We start from the raw sequence: 19,204 nt of genomic DNA on the forward strand, positions 1-19,204 counted from the left end.
ACTACTCTTCATTCTGCCTTTTTGCAACATCATTATGTATGGCCATCATGCAGCGCGATCAATAGAGGAGGAGCCCTTCTTCAGAGAGTTTGTTACTGGACCACTGCTGACAAAAGAAGAGATTTACAATAATCCCACTGTGACTCTCCCATGTAAGAGGCATGTTAGGTGGGTTTAAAAAGGGATAAAGATGGTAGGGATTATGAACATGAACGATGAATTATTGGTGAAACAACAGCAAGTTGCACAATGTAGACAGAGCAGAGAAGGCACCTTTTCTCTGCACAGAATGAAGGGAACTTATGGTATGATCTATAAGTCTTTTCCTGTGTCATTCAATTACTCATACAGCAGGCTACTCCCTGACCTTTATCCCTGTTGTGTTGTGTTAACTAGAGCACTAATCAGCTGATTTCTGGGTTTGGCTTGTTTTCAGTCTACCTTCTCTATACAACAAAAAACCCCACAACCAACACAAACCCCAAACACACTGATACCTGTCTGTCCATTGCCAGACCTACAAAAAGTCTACTAAACTTTTTGAGGTCTTGATGCGAGATGGAAAATGTATCATCATCAGAGGCTCCTTGGGAAGAAACAATCCACCAGGTTATCTGGAGGAAGGGAGCAAGGGAGATATCCTTGCAAGTATTTAGTAAAATCCACAGGCCTGAGATTAGACACCACATTAGTACTACCCATAGTGACCCTGAATTGGGTCAGTACATCTGCAGGGAGACACAGAACATGTTTATTTTTACATTACATGCCCAGTAGAAAACATATTTGAGTCAGGCTAACAAGGATTAAAGCTATGTCTGAGAAGTTTAATCATGATTCATATGTGAATGTGACTCAGGCACATTCCTACAGTGCCTACAGATGAACTTTCAGTCCCAAAGTGCTACAGTGCAGCCCGGAGTTACCTTCCATTCCCTCTCAGCAGTAGAAAACCAGCAGGTGCTAAAATGCAGAGGACACAAAGCTGTCTGCACCTGACAGAAATAATTTTTGTAGGGGCAAACAGCTCTACAAAGGTGTTCACCTACTAACTTAGGTTTGTGATCACAACTAGACTGGTAGCATGGGGGGGGAAATCTGGACCTTGGGCAAGGAAATCATGTGACCCTTTCCCAAAGCTGGTGGCCAAGAGCATTTACTCTTTGCTTAAGGGAAAATCTTACTGATCCTCACACATAAATACGATTCATAAAACAAAAGCATTAAGTGACAAGATGTTTAAAAGTCAACACAGACTGGTCAAAAACTAATTCTATCAAATCAGCCTGATCTCTTTGTATACCAGAAACAAAAGATGTTTTGCAGATGTCTGTCCTTAGTACAGCAACGATCTTTTCTTTTTAGTACTGATGTAAAATATGGGGGCTGGACTTGAAGATCTTCAGAGGTCCCTTCCAACCCCTAACATCCTGATATTTATCAGCAGGCTGCATTCAACCAGTTGGAGCTTTAGTATACAGGAGGCCAGGCTTAGACTTCAAAATGGGCTTAAACTGGAGGGAGAGCCTGGGAAATATACAGATGGAATTGATCGGTGACAACAGCAAGGAAGTGCACCCAACAATGACTCATTGCATACATCAATAATAGGAAACAAATGGGTCCCTCTGCTACACAAGGGTCTTGGGGCCTCCTGTGGATTCAAGGCATGAGTCAGCAATATTATAGTTTTACCAGAAAGGTAACAGCCAGATGGAGGTAAAGGATCCAAATTATTCACTGCAAAGAGAGTAACTTGCATTCTGCTCAGCACCATGTCTGTTCTTGTCATGCCTACCAGAAGCATGGAGAAGTACCAAGCTAAAATTGCTGCATGCAAGAAAAAAATATTCCAGTGACAAAGACAGCATAGTATTGTAAAAGATTAACAGCCAAGATTGAGATCACCAGTAATGAAGCTTCTATAAAGTCAGACAACTGATCATCCATAGTAGTTTCAAAATCCAGCTCACAACTGAGGAAAACACCGCCACCCCTATTCAGAGCTATTGAATAGGTACTTCAATCACAAGAATTACTACAGGTTGGTATTACCAATTATCAAAACAGCAGAAGGACATCAAACTCCCAGAGTGTATATAATGTAACTGTTTTTACAACTTTGGCAATCTCCGCTTAGATACATTGAAAGGGAACACAGGAAAAACTACTGCGCCAATTTCACTGGTTTATCTGCTCTTTAAGGATATGCAGTTGTTTCAGTTCCACACAGCACTAGCACTTATTTATACAGTGGAAAAGAAGCTTGCAGAAAACTGCAGAAGTCTTTTTCTAAACATATTTTTCAGCTGCAAGCTGTCTAAACATCCAGAGCTGGGATTTAAGCATGGGGGGGGAAGTCTTAATAAAAGCTTTGTCTCTTCCAACATTTTCTTGTGTTTAAAAGACACTGACAATATTTGGAAACCCAAGGTTTAAGTATTCTTTACACACGGTTTTGGGAATATAGAAAAAACACACTCAAAAGTATTATTCACATTTTAGGACTTTTCTCCCAGGCTGACAAAACGGTCTACTTGGGAACAAGCAATGGGCTAATGGGTCAAAAAACATGTGCATTTCTCAGAAAAGGAAGCAGAAGCCAGAGATTATGAAGAAAAAGTGAGGGAGCATATGGGCAGACAGCCAGCAACTCCTTTGACTATACCACTTAATGAAAGAACAGGAAGTTAGTTATAATGGCTGCCAAATTTCCATCTTTAAGATCGAATGAATACATAAGTAAACCAACTGAACCACCTCCTGCCATTTCCAAGTCAAAGTTGTTGGGATAGCTCCACAATATCACGGTACAAATTCTCCATCTTAAACCTTTTTCTCAATCCAGCTGCTCTTGAAATATTTGTTTCACTACAGCTTGTACCTCTTTTCTTTCCATGTTCAGCTGCTCCCAGGCAGTTCAAGCCCAGTAAGGCACCAATCAGCAATATGTTAAATAGGCTTAAAATCCTTTTGAAATGGATATATGACATCAATAAATAATTATTTTACCATAATAAAATTTTTCCATTTCTTGTCTTTGAAATATTTTTCATGCACCAAAAAACATCTCATTCTTCGTGATTATATTTTCTGCTCCCTTACTTCTAGCTGAAAAATGGAAAATCATCCAGAACTCCACCACACTGTTCGACAGGCTAGGACTTACTTCACAAATCTCCAAACTGGAAGAGAAAAGGAGGGGAGAATGAGGAGAGCAAGAAAGAAAAACAACAACACGAAAAACCAAAACCAAACCCTAAGACAGAAAAGATGTACAGATCAATTTCATGGTATTTGGATGGCAACACTAACTGGGGGAGGGGCACCCACAATCTCAGCAGCTCATTCCAAAGAGAAAGGGCTTTTGCCAGTTCATGAAAATAGAAGCTAATAACAATATATTTTAAAAGCCATTTAGATCACAGCAATGTTTCAGCCAGAAACCATAATGCTTATATTTTTCACTTTAGGACTTTGAAAGCCAAATTGTAGGTCCTTGGCAAAAACCTCACTGTTCACAAGATCAATAGCAAAATTTCCACCAACTTTCATGATAAAGGAGTAACAGAATCAGAGTCTACATACCTGACAGAATCTACTGCAAACACGCTTTTACTTTTGAAACTCCTACCACAGAAAAGGCAACTGATAACACTTGCTGCTTAAATTGCAGGCTTCCTCTTACATCAAAAGCTTTCTACCTACCAATGTATGTGTTTCAGTTACGTATTAGGCACTTCTCACTTTCAAGCAGCTAGCAAACAGACCACAGGGAAGAACACAAAGACAAAAACTCAGTGCTACAGTCTGTTTAGAAAGCATTACAAAATCCCTAAAATGAAAACACTAATCCCTAAAAGTAATTCCCCAAAATCCCTCAACACCCCTAACCCATGCAGTAACAAAACCTGCACATATCCCTACGTTAGTGTATTACTCCTTGTCTGTGTGATACACATAATTGCAAACAGGCAAGTATTATTCAGGCCACTATCAGAAAGAGTCTACTCAGAAAAGGTTGTTGGGGGTTTTTTTTGGTAAATGTGACACTTCCCAAGACAAACCTGCACTACAATAAAGAAGGACTGGACAACAGCAATACTAATTTGAATGGAGTATTTTACCTTTTTTCAGTAATGAGCCAGAGAACTAAAACAATACATCAGCATGTAGTAGGGTCAAGGAGTAAAGTCAAGAGGGAAAAAAAGGCAGCAGAAAATAAAAAAAACAAGTTTCTACTAATAAAGGCCCAAGATAAGTTCTGCAGGTGACTGTCTAAAGAAGCGAGGTGTTAGTGAAAACACCTAAATCATTCTGATAGTCATTCTTAAGACACCAACTCTTCATAACAACTAAAATACCATGTTTAATTTGAAGGAAAAACAATGCTATCACTTCAGTTAAAAACAGCAGATCTTGAAAATTTAGAATTAGACACTTAGGAACAAGAAGGCTATCAAGCACATGAAGTATATATTTGTACTGCACAAACTATCAGGGAACTCTCCAAAAAGCAAGAAAGATTATTAAGTTATATTGTGTTCCATAAAAGGATCAAATTTGTTATTTGTTTTGTGCAGTTGCATAGCAAATTCAAGTTAGAGAAAGACATTTCCCCATGGAAAATAAGGCAAGAGAGTCAAGGTTGAAGAAAAGGAAAATAAGCTCTTGAAATGCCTTCACTATCTTCACCTTGAATGTAATTCATATTCATTTTATTATGAAGTTATTTCTTGTTAAGATGATACTCATTTCCTTACCCCTGTAGGAGAAAGCATGCTCAGCACAAAAGAATTTCTGCCTTATTTTCTAAATCTACATCAATACTATAGGCTATTACAGCCGTTTCAGCTGCTGAAGGCTCTATACAAGTTTCATGAAAACAATTAGTTCTAGACAAATCTGCACACCTTCCAAAACCTAAACCATCACACACGCACAGGAAGGATATATTGCTACAGTTTATTTCCTGTTAGACACTGGAGGAATTGATTTAATGAATTCAGTGTTGTATAAGCAATTCTTTTTAATATGTATAAGTTTAGAATACAAATTCTCTTTTAAGTAATTTTCCAGCTCAGAGATGAAATAATTCCTTTGGGAAACATCTCAATCCCTTCCAACTTCTTATATATGTGAATTAATACTTGCTACTGAAGGCTCATATGACAATCACCCAATTTTGTAAGTCATGTAATGTTTTATAAGATGCACAGCACCCTGCCTATCACATGCTTGCTACAGCATCGATACAAACCAACTTCAACAAGCAATCCAAACTACCTCTAATTATGAGAGCCTCTGCTGTCATTGACATGCATTAACTTACAACAAGTGGCACTGAAGATTATCTAAACATTATTGGAAAAATAGCCCAAACTGGTCCAATTCTATGCATACTTACAGGAGCAGATGAACATTGAGGCCACCAGCCTGGGAGCACCTAGGAGTAAGCCTGCCTCTGCTGATTTCCATTGCCACCAATTATATTGGTTCCTTTCAATTTGCAGCACCTGCCTGCCCTTCTACCAATAAGAGTAAAGTAATTTTGCTCAGGGAATTATTGTGTCAGGACACAAAAGTACTACTGAAAAGAGACCTTTCCAGCTTTGTTTCACTCTTTAGACCACAAATGTTGGAAATAATGTTTTAGGAGAATTTTGCCATAACCTTTGCTAGGGATCCTAATGTTAAACAGGTACCAAATGAATGACTGGTGGATTTTTGTTTGGCTTTAGTATTATTGGCAATGACACAGACACATTTTATTAGTCCTAGTCACTGGCTGCATGAATTATGTCCTTACTGCATGTAATTTTTAGAGCTGGACTGAAACCAGCTACTGGTATTCTTGTCAAACTTCCTCTTGCTCCATCCTACTCTGCATGCTACAGATCATTATTTTTACCACTATATAAATACTAAGTTTATGTGAAACCCTCTCTCTGAAATAGTCTCTTGGTGGAATAGCAAGTGAAATCAAAATTACTCTTTTCCAGATCTCTTGGTGTAGTTTCAATCACATCACTGGGGTTTTTTTTGTCTTACTGTTTTGAATATTAACACCTTTAAAGGAACAAACCTCCTTGGTTAGTAATTTCCACAGTTCTCTTTATTAACCCTTGAGTTTTTTCTGTTTAGTATTTCAAAATGAGATTTTGTTGTAATGTTTGGTCTGATCTGAGAAAGAACATAGACTCAAGAGGCTGAAATAGTCACTCCTTCTTATCTTTTGGTTTAAAGTTCTAGCCTAGGAACTAGCAGGTGAAAATTTGTGACAGACTTTCTCGAGGGCAAATTTGATTCATAGTATCACAGTATTATAGTATCAGTCAGGGTTGGAAGGGACCACAAGGATCATCTAGTTCCAACCCCCTTGCCATGGGTAGGGACATCCCACACTAGATCAGGCTGGCCAGAGCCTCATCCAGCCTGGTCTTAAACACCTCCAGGGATGGGGCCTCATCCACCTCCCTGGACAACCCATTCCAGGGCTTCACCACTCTCATGCTGAAGAACTTCCTCCTCACATCCAGCCTGAATCTCTCCACCTCCAGCTTCATTCCATTCCCCCTAGTCCTATCACTACCTGATACCTTGAGAAGTCCCTCCCCACCCTTCTTGTAGGCCCCCTTCAGATACTGGAAGGCCACAATTAGGTCACCTCGGAGCCTTCTCCTCTCCAGACCGAACAGCCCCAACTCCTTCAGTCTGTCCTCACATGAGAGGTGCTCCAGTCCTCTGATCATCCTTGTGGCCCTTCTCTGGACACGTTCCAGCACCTCCATATCCCTCTTGTAATAGGGGCTCCAGAACTGGATGCAGTACTCCAGGTGGGCTCTCACCAGAGCTGAGTAGAGGGGGAGAATCACCTCCCTTGACCTGCTGGCCACACTTGTCTTGAAGCCCAGGATCTGATTGGCTTTCTGGGCTGCAAGTGTGCATTGAGAGCTCATGTTGAGCTTCTCATCCACCAGCACCCCCAAGTCTCTCTCCTCCGGGCTGCTTTCCAGCCAGTCACTGCCCAGCCTATATTTGTGCCTGGGATTGCCTTGACTCAGATGCAGGACCCTGCACTTGGTCTTGTTGAACCTCATGAGGTTGGCTTGTGCCCACCTCTCCAGCCTGTCAAGATCCCTCTGGATGGCATCCCTTCCCTCCAGCGTGTCTGCTGCACCACACAGCTTGGTGATTCTAGATCAGTATTCTGATACTTCTCATTCTCTAGCTATGGAAAAACCTCTGCTAAACTAATAGCTGTGTATTTAGAGAGAATCCTTGACTATGAGGTATACAAAAGATCAGAGGTGCATTTCCATAACAATTCTCAATGCAGTACAATGAATGCAGTTATTACAACAGGTTTAAACAAAATTTGAAGAAGAATATTTTGACACACACTAAACAATCAGACAAGAAATCAGAGATGCTGCAATTAGAGGCAATTTTCATGGTCACGTGATCAGCACTAAAAAATTATGCCAAAAAAATCTTTCAACAGTTTTGCACTGAACTCATAACTTTTGATGAGGTTATAACATGTTTTCTTAATAATGTATTCAGTCTTGTTTCAAAAAGACAAAGTCAGACCCATGGGCATGTGCGGTAGTTTTGAAAGGTATAACACATCCTCTTTTTCCTAGACCAAGTCCTTCTTTCTACCACAGAACTGAAGCTGGAGGGACTTCAGATAACTGCAGCTTGTAGCAATTTTAAGAATGAAATTTTTAAGATTGAAGTCTAGAGCTTTAACTTTGTGAGAAGACCTTGGAGTGCACCACCTGCATTGCTTAATGGGAAGGCAACTGGGGACACTGAGTCCAAAGGAGAGAGAAGCAAGAGCCCCACTCTCCCGAGCAGGAGAGAAAGCATGGGAAAGGAGATAGAAGGATCAAAATTTCAGTCTGAGACTCTGGGCCAGCAGTAGAGAAAGATGGAAGGAAACTCCTACAGGGTGTGGCAGGTGGAGGGGTGGGATGGGCTCAAGTAAGAAAGACATGGCATTGTCTCAAGCAACACAAAAAGGCATCACTGCCTCAGTTCTGTCTTTCCACCCAAACAGATCATGGTTAGAAGCCCTCAGCTCTTCTGAGTGAATGTTCTTTAAGGAGAAAAAGGGTGGGGAGACCTAAGGCAAAAGATGTACACTCTTGGATGGGAAAGAAACTGCTGTTGGGGATGACGATAGTGTGCCCTGAGACAGACTTAGGGGACTTTTTTTAGGAGAAGTCAGGGAATGGGTAGTTCTGGGGTACACAGAGGGCTCTGGGACAGAAAGGCTGGGAGATGTAGAGTCCAATGTACAGGAGCTTGCTTGCGCAGAACAGTCACCCCCAACAAACACATCTATCCACAAACCAAGGGCACCAATGCAAAACTGGCACCCACTCCTAGTTTATTTTGTTGGTTTTTTTCTCTATGATACATTGACTTATTTAGTTTTTGGTTTATACTGTCTTCTAGCCTTCATCACAGCATGAATAGCCTAAGTCCAGCTCTCTGCCACTGAAGTTCTCAGTGCCTTTTTCTGATAACAAAAATACTTCCTTCCATGCATATGAGAGCATGGCCAAGTGGCCACTTAACTAACTCTGGGAAAAGAATAATTAAAACAAAACAAAACAAAACAAACACCCAAGCAAAAACAAACCCCCAAAACACAACAGTACAAGTTTTTCTTACTCCCTGACTAAAAGGCAAGGGTTTTTTCAGCTTCTAACTCTCTAACCATACCAAGTTCACTGTGTGGTATCTGAGGCACAGATATTAGAACTGGACTTAATTTCCTCCTAAGTTTCTGAATTACTTCATATGCAGGAATAAACCCACAATCCTGCTTAAGGGTGTGGATCCTCAAAACAAATACAATTCCTCTTGGGGAAAAAAAAAAAGAACTTGTGGAAGATATAAATTTGTACTTGGTTGTAATTTTTATTTGCTGTGTATTATTACCATTTCTCCCTCATTTCAGTTTTTTGAGACAATAGCTGTAAACAACTGTTTACAGTGTACTTCATTCCATCCAGTATACACTAACGGAGATTTCAGAGACTAGTTACCAAATATTTATTCCAGCACAAATCTGTAAGATCTATGTTCAGAAGCCTGCCTTGGTGCTGTTCAAGATGCTAATGGTGATATTTAAAGCTCTGAGAAGTTCTGATTCTTTTTTTTTTTGGGGGGGGACACATGCTACTGCTGTATTTACCATTCTCTTCTCACTGCAACAATTACAGTCAGTAAGGTTGTGATTGTTAGCCAATTTAAATTCAAACACTTCTCACAAAACCCAGCGTCAAATGAAATCCCTGGCAAATCCCCCACTGACTTCACTGGGAATGAGACCAAGCAGAGAAACAAGGCTCCCATGAGAGGCATGTATCTCTGCCATTCACAGCCTGCCGAGTTCGTGAGAACCAGGATGAAACACTATGTGAAGGCCCTTCTACCTGGGTTTCATGTGGCACACAACTTCGCTTTTGGTTTGCAAAATAGTAAGAAAAGTTTTTTACTATCTGCAAGTAACCAACTGAAAAGGCTGGATGAGTCACTGGAGGTGGTTTTGGGCCAGCTTGGCTCACAGACTGCCACTGTCAGGGAATGTTCACCCATTTCTCCCCTTCCTGCTGCACAGACAGTCCCAAAATATCGCAGCAGTGCTAAACATAGCACCGACCTGCTCTTTTAATACGCAACAATTCCCGCAGCGTGTATAAGCCACCACGTTTTTCAAGCTAAGCACATCAATATGAGATGTCATATTAGCCTAGACAAAGAGATTGAACCAGATGGCTTTGTCAAACACCAAGCAAAGAGGCTCATTCAAACTGACAAAGCAGGAAATTTCAAAGTTGAACCTACCAATTCTATTCTTAACTCATTCCATCCTGTCCTTCTTTGGAAGAGTCTCAAACCAGTAAGTGAGCTTCTGTAAGTGTTATGATAAATTCATTCCTAATCTGCAATAACAATTTTTCTGTCACTTCAAACCCCTCTGCTGCTCTTTTCAAAAATTTTGTAATAGCTATTAGTATGTCTCAGGTTACAGATATGGGTCTATATACCTTAGTGGATAGGGAGTCTTCACAATGACATATGCACACAGGGTATAAGTAACAGGCAAAATTAACAGGCATAACTAATGGCCATATAGCCAAGTTGCTGATTATTCCCTGATCGCTTTTCTGTTACCTGACACGTATGGAAGTCTACTCTCAATCATAAGGCAATGGACAAAGATGCTGCAGCAGTAGGTTCCAATGCTTCATCTGTCTAAAACTTTTCATTACCTTAGGCAAATTCATCAATTTCATGTCTGAAATCAGAGGCAGCTGCCCTATGTATTATGGTATATCATTATGGTATAGGAGAGATAGTAATACTGGTTGCAAACCAAACTAGAAAGATGGTTCACAAGATTACTTTATTGGTGTGAAACTATCTAGGTTTCTTTGGTATTCCTCACACACAGCTGTGTGTATGGGCTTCATCACCTTACACATGGTGGAGACAGAAGCTCTGCAGGTGAAGGTATCTACAAAAATATTTTCCTTAAAATGTGTTTTCTCCTCAGAAAGACTTATCATTGCCATCATTAAACAAGACAGGTTTATCATTCTGTAGGAGTGAAACCGGTAGGCTGACTTTTGCCACACCACTCGTGCTTTGCGGCACAGAGATCTGACTGAATCACATTCTTTGGAGATAGAAAAAGTCTTCAGCGAACTACAAGAGGCCAAGCATTTCTCTTTGGTCAGGGCATGTAAGTTTTGCTTTTTCTTCAAGCTTAGAGCCACGTGGAGGATGAAGGATGGATCTCCCTTACAGCTCACAGCAGCAGGCTGTTAAGTCCTGCACAGTTCCTCAGAGATGGGAGTCACATGCTCCCCTCTTCTGCCAGCCCCCACTGTGACCAGAAGAGAGAAATTGCACTGAATATGATCATAGAAAGGGGGCAGTACGGCTGTGGAGTTGACACAATCTTCTCTCAGGACTCCACCTTCAATATACCCTAATGGGATCTTCCTCCCCTCAAAACTGAGAGATAATGAAACACAGAAAGATTTACATTCAATATTTCCAGAGGAGATTGAATACACTTTAAAATATTCAGGAACAATTCAAATGCAAATACAGCACAGTACTGTATTATTCATATTCTGCAACATTTTGCCTTAATGGTCTGATTGGAAGAAGATCTTTTCCAGTTTGTTTTCTGTAAGTTTAATAACCTGGGACTCTGATAACAACTGCCCAATACATGAGGTGCTGTATTTTCTTTAAAAGAAAATAGAGTTATGAAGTCAACGGCAAATTCAGGGGTTTCTTATATAAAATGTCTTTTCACTCCCTGAACATTGCCTGTAACTTTGCTAATTTATTGCCATGAAAATATTGTTACTACTTAATGCACTAGTACTTTTGTCAATAGGCAGCTTTCCCCAAGGCATATTTGAGAACACTCTGCTAATCAGAGTTGATGCAGTTATTCCAAAGCAGCTAGGTCTTTAGAAAAAGGTTCATGTTTAATCCTAGTATGGATGAGTGTTGCCCAGTATTTCTAATTCACTGAGTTCACTTTCGAAGATACCTAAAGCACTGACTATGTTACCCAGTCCCAGATTCATTTTGAGCCACTGTACTGCAAAGCAGTATTGCTGGCATCTTTACCTCTTAATATTTAATTTATGTAAGATAGTTCTTATTTTGTAGTGGCAAGGATTAAACAAAGATTTAATCAGGAAAAAAAAGTAATAATTTGTGCTGCATCATCAGCACAAAACACACACACAAAAAAGTGGTTGGGTCTTCAAGCAGATACTCACTTGGATCTGACTTCTTTCTTTTCTACATCTGCTTGGACCCTGAGGATTATAACCTCAAATGCAGCTGAATTTTTAGCTTTTGTTTTCTAAGCATGCTGATAATTATGAGCAGCACAGTGAGGTCACATACAGATATATACGCCACACTACAGATTTAGTCTCTCTAATAAATATTGAAATCTATGTGAGTATAACTTTACTGAGGCTAAGCAAACTCTTTTAACCGAAGCAGGAGGTTTTAAATGCATGTATGTCTTCAGTGATTTTTTATGTATTTGCAGTTCTCTGAGGATAAAAAAAATGAATAAATTTTCTGAAGAAATAGGTCAGGCTATTTATTTCAATTAGAAATAGTAATGAAATTCAAGTAAACAATTAAATGCCACTTAATCTATATTCAAGATAAATAGAACACTTAATTTCTCTTGGCATGTTTCACAACAAGGTACCCTGCTTGTCTTTATATTGACAACATTGGTGCTCCTTTGCTTTCCCTGCCACAGCAATGCTAGTGACAGTCCTACTGCTCAAACCCAGCATGGATATAATCTGTCTTGCAACAAGCCCACCAAGGCAAGAAGTGCACCATATGGAGGAAAAGACTACTTCCTCAGATCTGGCTGGTTCAGATCAGTGCCGTACTTTCCTGCATTCATCTTCACTGCAACTCAGAGGGGCACTCATTTTGGTTTCCTTCTGCCATCTGCCCATCTCCTGGAACTTCTACATGGCAAAAGGATATTAATACTATTCCTAATTAAGTTCCTAATTGTGGACAAAATTACAACCATCAAGGATAATTATTTAAAGCAGCTAGATGTTTTGAGATGATACAGATGTTTCACTTGACTCAGAGAGGTGCTACAGGATCTCCTTTGAAGGGCATTCAAGCCCATCACCTCCACAAAAAGTTTCTGAGATACATGAGACTTATAAGGCTATCAGCCAGAAACAGCAGGTGTGAAACTAAAACAGAAGGCTTTGAGTATTAAGGAGCATTACCAACATGAACAAAATCTGACTTTCACAGAGTTCTCCTCAGTTACAGTTATATCCTCTGGTTTATACCTGAAAAATGCAAGAGATGCAATTTGAGGAGGTGAGGCCTTGTTCTAATTCTTCATGGAAATAATCAAGATGGCTTGTGACAATTCTCCATGTCTGATGTTGCCCACAAAAACGGCTTCAATTCAAAGCTTGCACATCTTTAAGATACTTAAATTAAGTTTTGCTAAGTTGTTGTTAGTGATTTATGCTGACCTAGTTTGCCAAGTTAAACTAAAATTTGCCATGCCAGTACATTTCTATCCTTCCCACTGTTATTTCACTCATCATCTGAAAATACACCACCAATAATGAAAAGACAGCAAAAAGATACTTTTAACCTCTCCACAGCAACATCCAATACTCATTGTTGATCTTTTGGCATGTCTACATCTCAAAAAGCTATCAAAAGGCTATAAACAAGGCAGAGGAGCAACACTTCCAGTTTTCAGGTGTTTTCCATTCATAGATAGTACTTCTCATTTATAGATTTTAAGAGGAGAAGACCATAGCATTCTGCATGTAAGCCATGTAGGGAAGGCCAGTTAGGAGGTCAGCAGCACCAGAAATTCAATTACATGTTGAATAGGTCAGTGTCTAGTGCCCTGTTCCAGAATAACCACATGACCATCTGTAGATGGATGTGTGATAAAGGTATACAAAAAACTTGACACAAACCTCAAGCTGACTCCTTATTCCTTTGCAGAGCAGGGAATCCATCCAGTTTTGTTTGACATGCAGAAGAGTCTGTACATTGCATATTCTATATAAAAAGTATAATACAGGTTGCTTAAATTATATCCTAGAGTTGGGTTGTTTGGTCGTGGTTGTAATAGGGCTCTTTCCCAAATGAAAGAATACAGTATTTAATTTTCCTTTCTCTAAACAACATCCAATGAATAATGTACAGTGACGTGATCTTTTACTATTCCCTTTAAGCCATTTCCGGGCTGGATTGCTACAGTGGGTGGTATTCTGAATAACACATGTTGAGCAACACACACTCAAATCTTGCCAGCTTTATGGTTTCTTACAACATGCTACAATGGTAAGTGAATCACACTGAGGAGATGGACAAAGTTATTTTATTACTGTAACAAAATGATGTTATATGCATTTATCATCCAAAATAAATACATTGACACCACAGGCTGAAATAAAACTGGGAAAGTAAGCTTGGTTCTTCTATTTCAAAATGTTGTATTTAGATTTAAAGCAATTAAAATGGAGTGATGCTTTCTGTGTAAGATGAGCTTGCTCTGACAGTTAATCCACACTATTATCACACCCATCAAATTAAAATAAGGTGAGCTAAACAAGAAATCGACGCCAAAGATTCTAATTTCCTTAATGTCGTATGCTGGCATCTTAGAAATGCTACACTTCCTATGGAGCAGGTATAGAAGAGAAAAGGTAAAGTATCTACTTGGTGAGGTGGAATTGGTGACTATGAATGCATGCAGTCAAAAGGAAGAAGTGAAATGTAGCTATGTAGGTGAGAAATGTGCTGCAGCTACACTGATAAGTGAGAACTTCCACAGAAGTACTTCCATATAAGACTTGTACTGAAAGACAAAAAAAATATTACTCTGAAATGATACAGTAAGATGATGTTTACTAGTACAGTAACATTAGACTAGATGTTCATGGATGTTTTGGTACATTTGGCTATTGTCCTATAAGATTTGATACACTGTCTCTGACAATATCACCATCAAAATGTTGAAAAAAAAGAGAACAAATAAATACCTTGGTCAACTGTGCTGTACTTGAGAAGTGACTAGTGGCCCTCTATCACCAGGCCATTAAACAATTGGAGTGCTGAAACTTACTGTCCTACCACTTGTCTTATCACTTCCACATTGTTACAATTCTACCAGTTATCCTCACACCCACAACCCCTAGAGCAAATAATTCATTCTGAATTTTAATTCCTCACATTTTTGTAAACTGAGACCTACAGACTTCCTGATCACCTTGTTTCCATAACTTTATGAGCTTTTCAGAAATAAAAAGAACCCACAAGTTGAAGATCAACTGCAACCACTCAGTCTTTCTGAAAAATCAGACTTCATTAAAGAAACTATAGACAGCTTGGGTCATCAAACAATTCTGAAGCACTTCATTCTGAAATATGAAGCAACCACACATTATAATACCTTATCTTCTTTCACAAATAATTTTCTTCTCTCTGGTACTATACATTTGATTATTTTATTTATTCTGCATATGATGTCTTCAGCAGAAAACCTACACAAAACTTCAGATGAAATTATTTCTATCTTCCAAAACACCTTCATTTTACATGTTAGTCTTTACAAGGCCAGCCTGATCTAGTGTGGGCTGTCCCTGCCCCTGGCAGCGGGGTTGGAACTAGATGATCCTTGTGGTCCCTTCCAACCCTGACTTATACCTATGATACTATGATCTCTTTACTGAGATTTTGTCAAACTGCAATGTGCTCTTCCAAGACCTGCACTTTTCTGGCCTTTCAGCAGACTAGACATAGACTAACCTGTGCTGGAGCGGTTAATGAATAGTTTTGACATTCACCAGTCACTACCATCCTCCAGTAAATAAAAACAGACAATAAGGAAGAATTGTTCCTCTACTCAGACTACCATTTGCTTCACCAGCCATTTCGCCAACAGAAACTGACACTTAAAAACGACCTTTAAGGAAAGGTGAGAGAAGCCATCACTCTCCAATACAATGGAAAAGTTTCACAGAAAAGAAAAACAAACAAACAAACAAAACCTCAGATCATGAATACCATCCTGTCAATTTTCACCTTCACGCCCCAAACAAGACTGTGGCTAAAGAACGGGTTAATCGAAAGGGGAGAAAAAAAACACCACCCAACAACAACAACAACAAAAACCCAACACAAACCACCAACACCCAAACAAACAAAAAGGAAAAACAAACAAAAATGCAGTGCAATACTGCACTGTGCTGAAAGTCCACATAAGGTCAACAAGCATTGGTGGATCTGGCCCCACACCTCGCTGGTGCTAAGTCCTGACCATGTTTCCCTCCGAAAACACTACTGACACAGCGGGAGACACATCACCAGTGCATGGCACAGGTGAGCCCAGGCCCTGCCGGAGGCCATCATCTCTGGTTGTACGCCCCCACACTGCTTGTGGGAGGACTTGTCCAGCTGCCCCCGCTTCCCCGCCACACCTGGGAGCCACGGCCCCACCTGGGGGCAGCAGCCGGCGGGGACCCTCTTACCTTGTTGGAGTAGGGTGGTTTACTCAGGTTGATGCCGTCGCGGATGAGCTTGTCTCGGATCATGATCTTCAGCTTCAGCCTGGGGTAGGCGACCAGCCCCTCGCCGCCGGCCGCCCCCCGCCGGCCACCGGGGCGGTGCCGGGGGGCCCCCACCCGCCGATCCTCCTGCTCGGCCACCCGGCGGGGGCAGTGCCCGGCGACCGGGGGCGCCGGCCGCGGCGGCGGTTGTGGCTCCAGGGTGAAGTACAGCCCCACCGTCCTCTCGTCCGCCTCCTTCAGCCGCTGCACGGCCTCGTGAATCCGGCGCCGGTGGTGGGGCACGGCAACGCCGATTGCATCCAAGTCTGGGTCGCCGATCTGCTTGCAGACCTCCAGGTCGTCGTAGCCATTATCGACGAAGGACTCCGCGTACTGGGGGAGCTGCAGGGTCTTCAGCCACTCGTAGACTATGTTAGTGCACATGCTGGTTCCAAAATAATAACGATCGCAACTTTCAGCACCGAAGCCAGCCTCCCCCTTTACACTCCTCGCCAAAGAAAATAAAAACACAAACCCAATCCTGCGATGCAACTAAAAAGGTCTCAAAATCAAGGTCAAGAAATTAATATCCACCAGGGGAAAAAAAAAATCCTTAGAGCAGATCAGTAGGGCATCACAAGCACTGCTGAAGGAACCACTCCCGTTTATTCCTCCTCCTGTTTTCCTATCACCAAGTACAGCCGCCTTCTGTCACCGGAGAAAGAAGGCTCGGAGTAGAGGGAAGCAAAATGTAAGGGTGCACTCCCTAAAATCTCAAGTCGCTGCCGCACAACATCCACCCACTTTCTCTGGAAGTAATTCGCAGTCACAGTCTGGGTTGTTGGGGGGGTTGTTTAGTTGGGTTTTGTCTTTTTTCCCCTCTTCCTTTCAGTTTCTGCTCTGTCTCACCTTCCTGCGTTCCGTCGCATGATGGACCTGTTTACTATGTGCAGCTGCTTTGGTACACGATCGTGTTGGGGAAGAACCGAACACAGGACCCTCCACCCTCGCCGAACACAGGCAGGGGTGCCAGTGTGCAGTGCCCTCGTCTCCCGTATTTCTCTCGGCAGCGGGTGCACACCGCAGCTTTTGCTTTCCTTTCAAACAGGTCCTTATGAATTTGGAGGAAAAAAGGAAGAAAATAATGAGAATCCCACTCACTTTTCCGAGTTACTGTCCCAGTTCCCCTTCATCCCTGGGACGCGCTTCGCCTGTAGCGAGCCCAGAAACTGCTTTCCAACCCTACTTTCTACCCGCTGATGCTGGCGGTGCCCTCCTGCCCCTCCGGAGCACGCAGCCCTGCGCCCGGCGCATACAACTTTCCTCGCTTTCCGCTGGCCCTCCCGCCGCTGCCCGCAGCAGCCTTCGGGAAGAGGCGGCGGGCCGTGAGGGCAGCCGCCGCTCTGTGCATCTTCCGGCGGCGGCAGCTCAGCTCTGGGTAAAGCCGATCTGCGACAGGTCACTGGCGCTCCCCCACAACTCCCCCGGCTGGTGGCGGTGCTTTCCCCTTCCCTGCCAAGCGGCACCCCGCAGCAGCACTCCCCTCCCGCGTCCTTCTTCCTCTCCTACCCCTGAGGCGCCTGACGCGCCGCCAGAAAATTTCCTCCAGCTCCTGCCCGTGCTCCGGTGCACGCTCTTCCTCCATGCCCATCACCCCGCTGCCATCCCGCTGCCTCGACTCTCCCCAAGGCCTTTTCAACTTTCCCCGCTGGTCGCCCGCGGTCTCTGCCTCTGGCCGCCCCCAGCCCGACCTGCCGAGGGAGCGGGCAGGCGGTGTGCGGCTGGTCAGGGGCAAGGCAGTCCGCCCAGGCAGCGGTGCGGGGCTGCCTGCGCTCCGCAAGCTATCTAGCGAGCTTGCCCGTCCCCGTTCCCCTCGGCATGGGAGAGGCACGGCGCCGGGGGGAGGTACGGCCCGGAGCGCTGCGTCCCCCAGCGCCCTTGGGACAGCCAGACCGACAGCAGCAGCAGCTGTTTCCCTCGCAGGGGCACCGAACCCCTTCGCAGATGAAGGGTGACCCTTCGGCGCTGTTGGTTAGAGCAAGCGTGTCCCCGCGTCTCCGCGAGGCGCTGGCCCCGCTCTCCACCCGCCGCCGCGAGCTGCCCGGGGCCGGAGGAGACGCCGCACGCTGCAGCCGCGCTCGGCCCGCAACCCCGGGCTCGCAGCGCCCCCGCCAGGCCGCTGCGGAAAGCGCCGCGCGGCCGGCCCGGCCCGGCCCCCCTGCCCCACCCGGCCCGGTCGCGGCGGACCGAAGTGTCCGGCGTTTCCCACACCCCTTGCCGACTCCAGGCGGGGAGAGGCGCGGACTTCCCTGCATTTGCGATTTACAGCAAGTTAAAACTCATTTTCTGAAAATACCCCTCTACCTCAGCAGACGGACCCTTCGGCCCCGATGCTGGGGGAGTCCGAGCGTGTCGGGCTGGCCCTGCCTGCCGGGTCCCGTCCGAAGGAGCAGGGTCACGGGCAGGGACAGGTACGACCTGTGGTTGAAGTGAACTGAGGACTGACGCTGGGGTGGTATTCATGCTGCCTCCCCGCTGCACAGGGTTGCCGGAGGAGGGACACACTCCGTTTTGTGGTTTGGTGGAGTTAGTTTGTAGTAGGTTTCCTGTGGGACCTTTTTAAAGCAGATGGACCCACATTTGTTCTCGGGACTTCATGGTAATTCACCACAGGATTATGTAGCATAGCATCATTCTCATAGAAAGCATTATATTGCAAAGCATTTTGAAAAGCTAAGATACTCACAAGTGGTTAAAATGCAGCCTCTGGGTATAAAGTCTAGAGATCACAGATTCATATGCTAAAAAGGGAGAAAGGGAAGAACAGTGTTTTATTTCTTTTTAAATCTCCTTTCATCCCTCTTCTTTGTTTTCTGTATCTTATTTTCCTTCCAGGACACATAATATTTCAAACTCTCTTCTCAAGCCAGAGACAGAGATTGAAGCCACAATTATCTTCTCTTCACAGACCTGCTGAAAGACTGACAACGTCAGAGAAATTAGCGAGGAGGTTCTGTGAACTGGAGCTGGAATTGATGGTGTGTGAGAGGAGACAAACTGACTGGTACAGCCTATAT

The 19,204-nt window shown here is 43.1% G+C and overlaps 1 protein-coding gene across 3 annotated transcripts in view; it reads right to left on the reverse strand.

Annotated features, from left to right (window-relative positions):
• The window catches only part of LOC104300880 (SAM and SH3 domain-containing protein 1), a 596,399-nt gene extending 578,613 nt beyond the window's left edge, over window positions 1-17,786 (reverse strand). For 2 of the 3 annotated variants that reach the window (XM_054162727.1, XM_054162729.1), the window contains exon 1: window positions 16,110-17,494. In XM_054162727.1, coding sequence (XP_054018702.1) covers window positions 16,110-16,571 — 462 coding nt within the window. In that variant the 5' untranslated portion in view covers window positions 16,572-17,494. Of the gene's footprint in view, window positions 1-16,109; window positions 17,495-17,696 lie in introns of those variants that run through there. The other variant, XM_054162726.1, reaches the window with a different exon arrangement.
• Between the last annotated feature and the right edge of the window lie 1,418 nt (window positions 17,787-19,204).

Source organism: Dryobates pubescens, chromosome 6 (assembly GCF_014839835.1).
Source record: "Dryobates pubescens isolate bDryPub1 chromosome 6, bDryPub1.pri, whole genome shotgun sequence".
Taxonomy (NCBI): Eukaryota; Metazoa; Chordata; class Aves; order Piciformes; family Picidae; genus Dryobates; species Dryobates pubescens.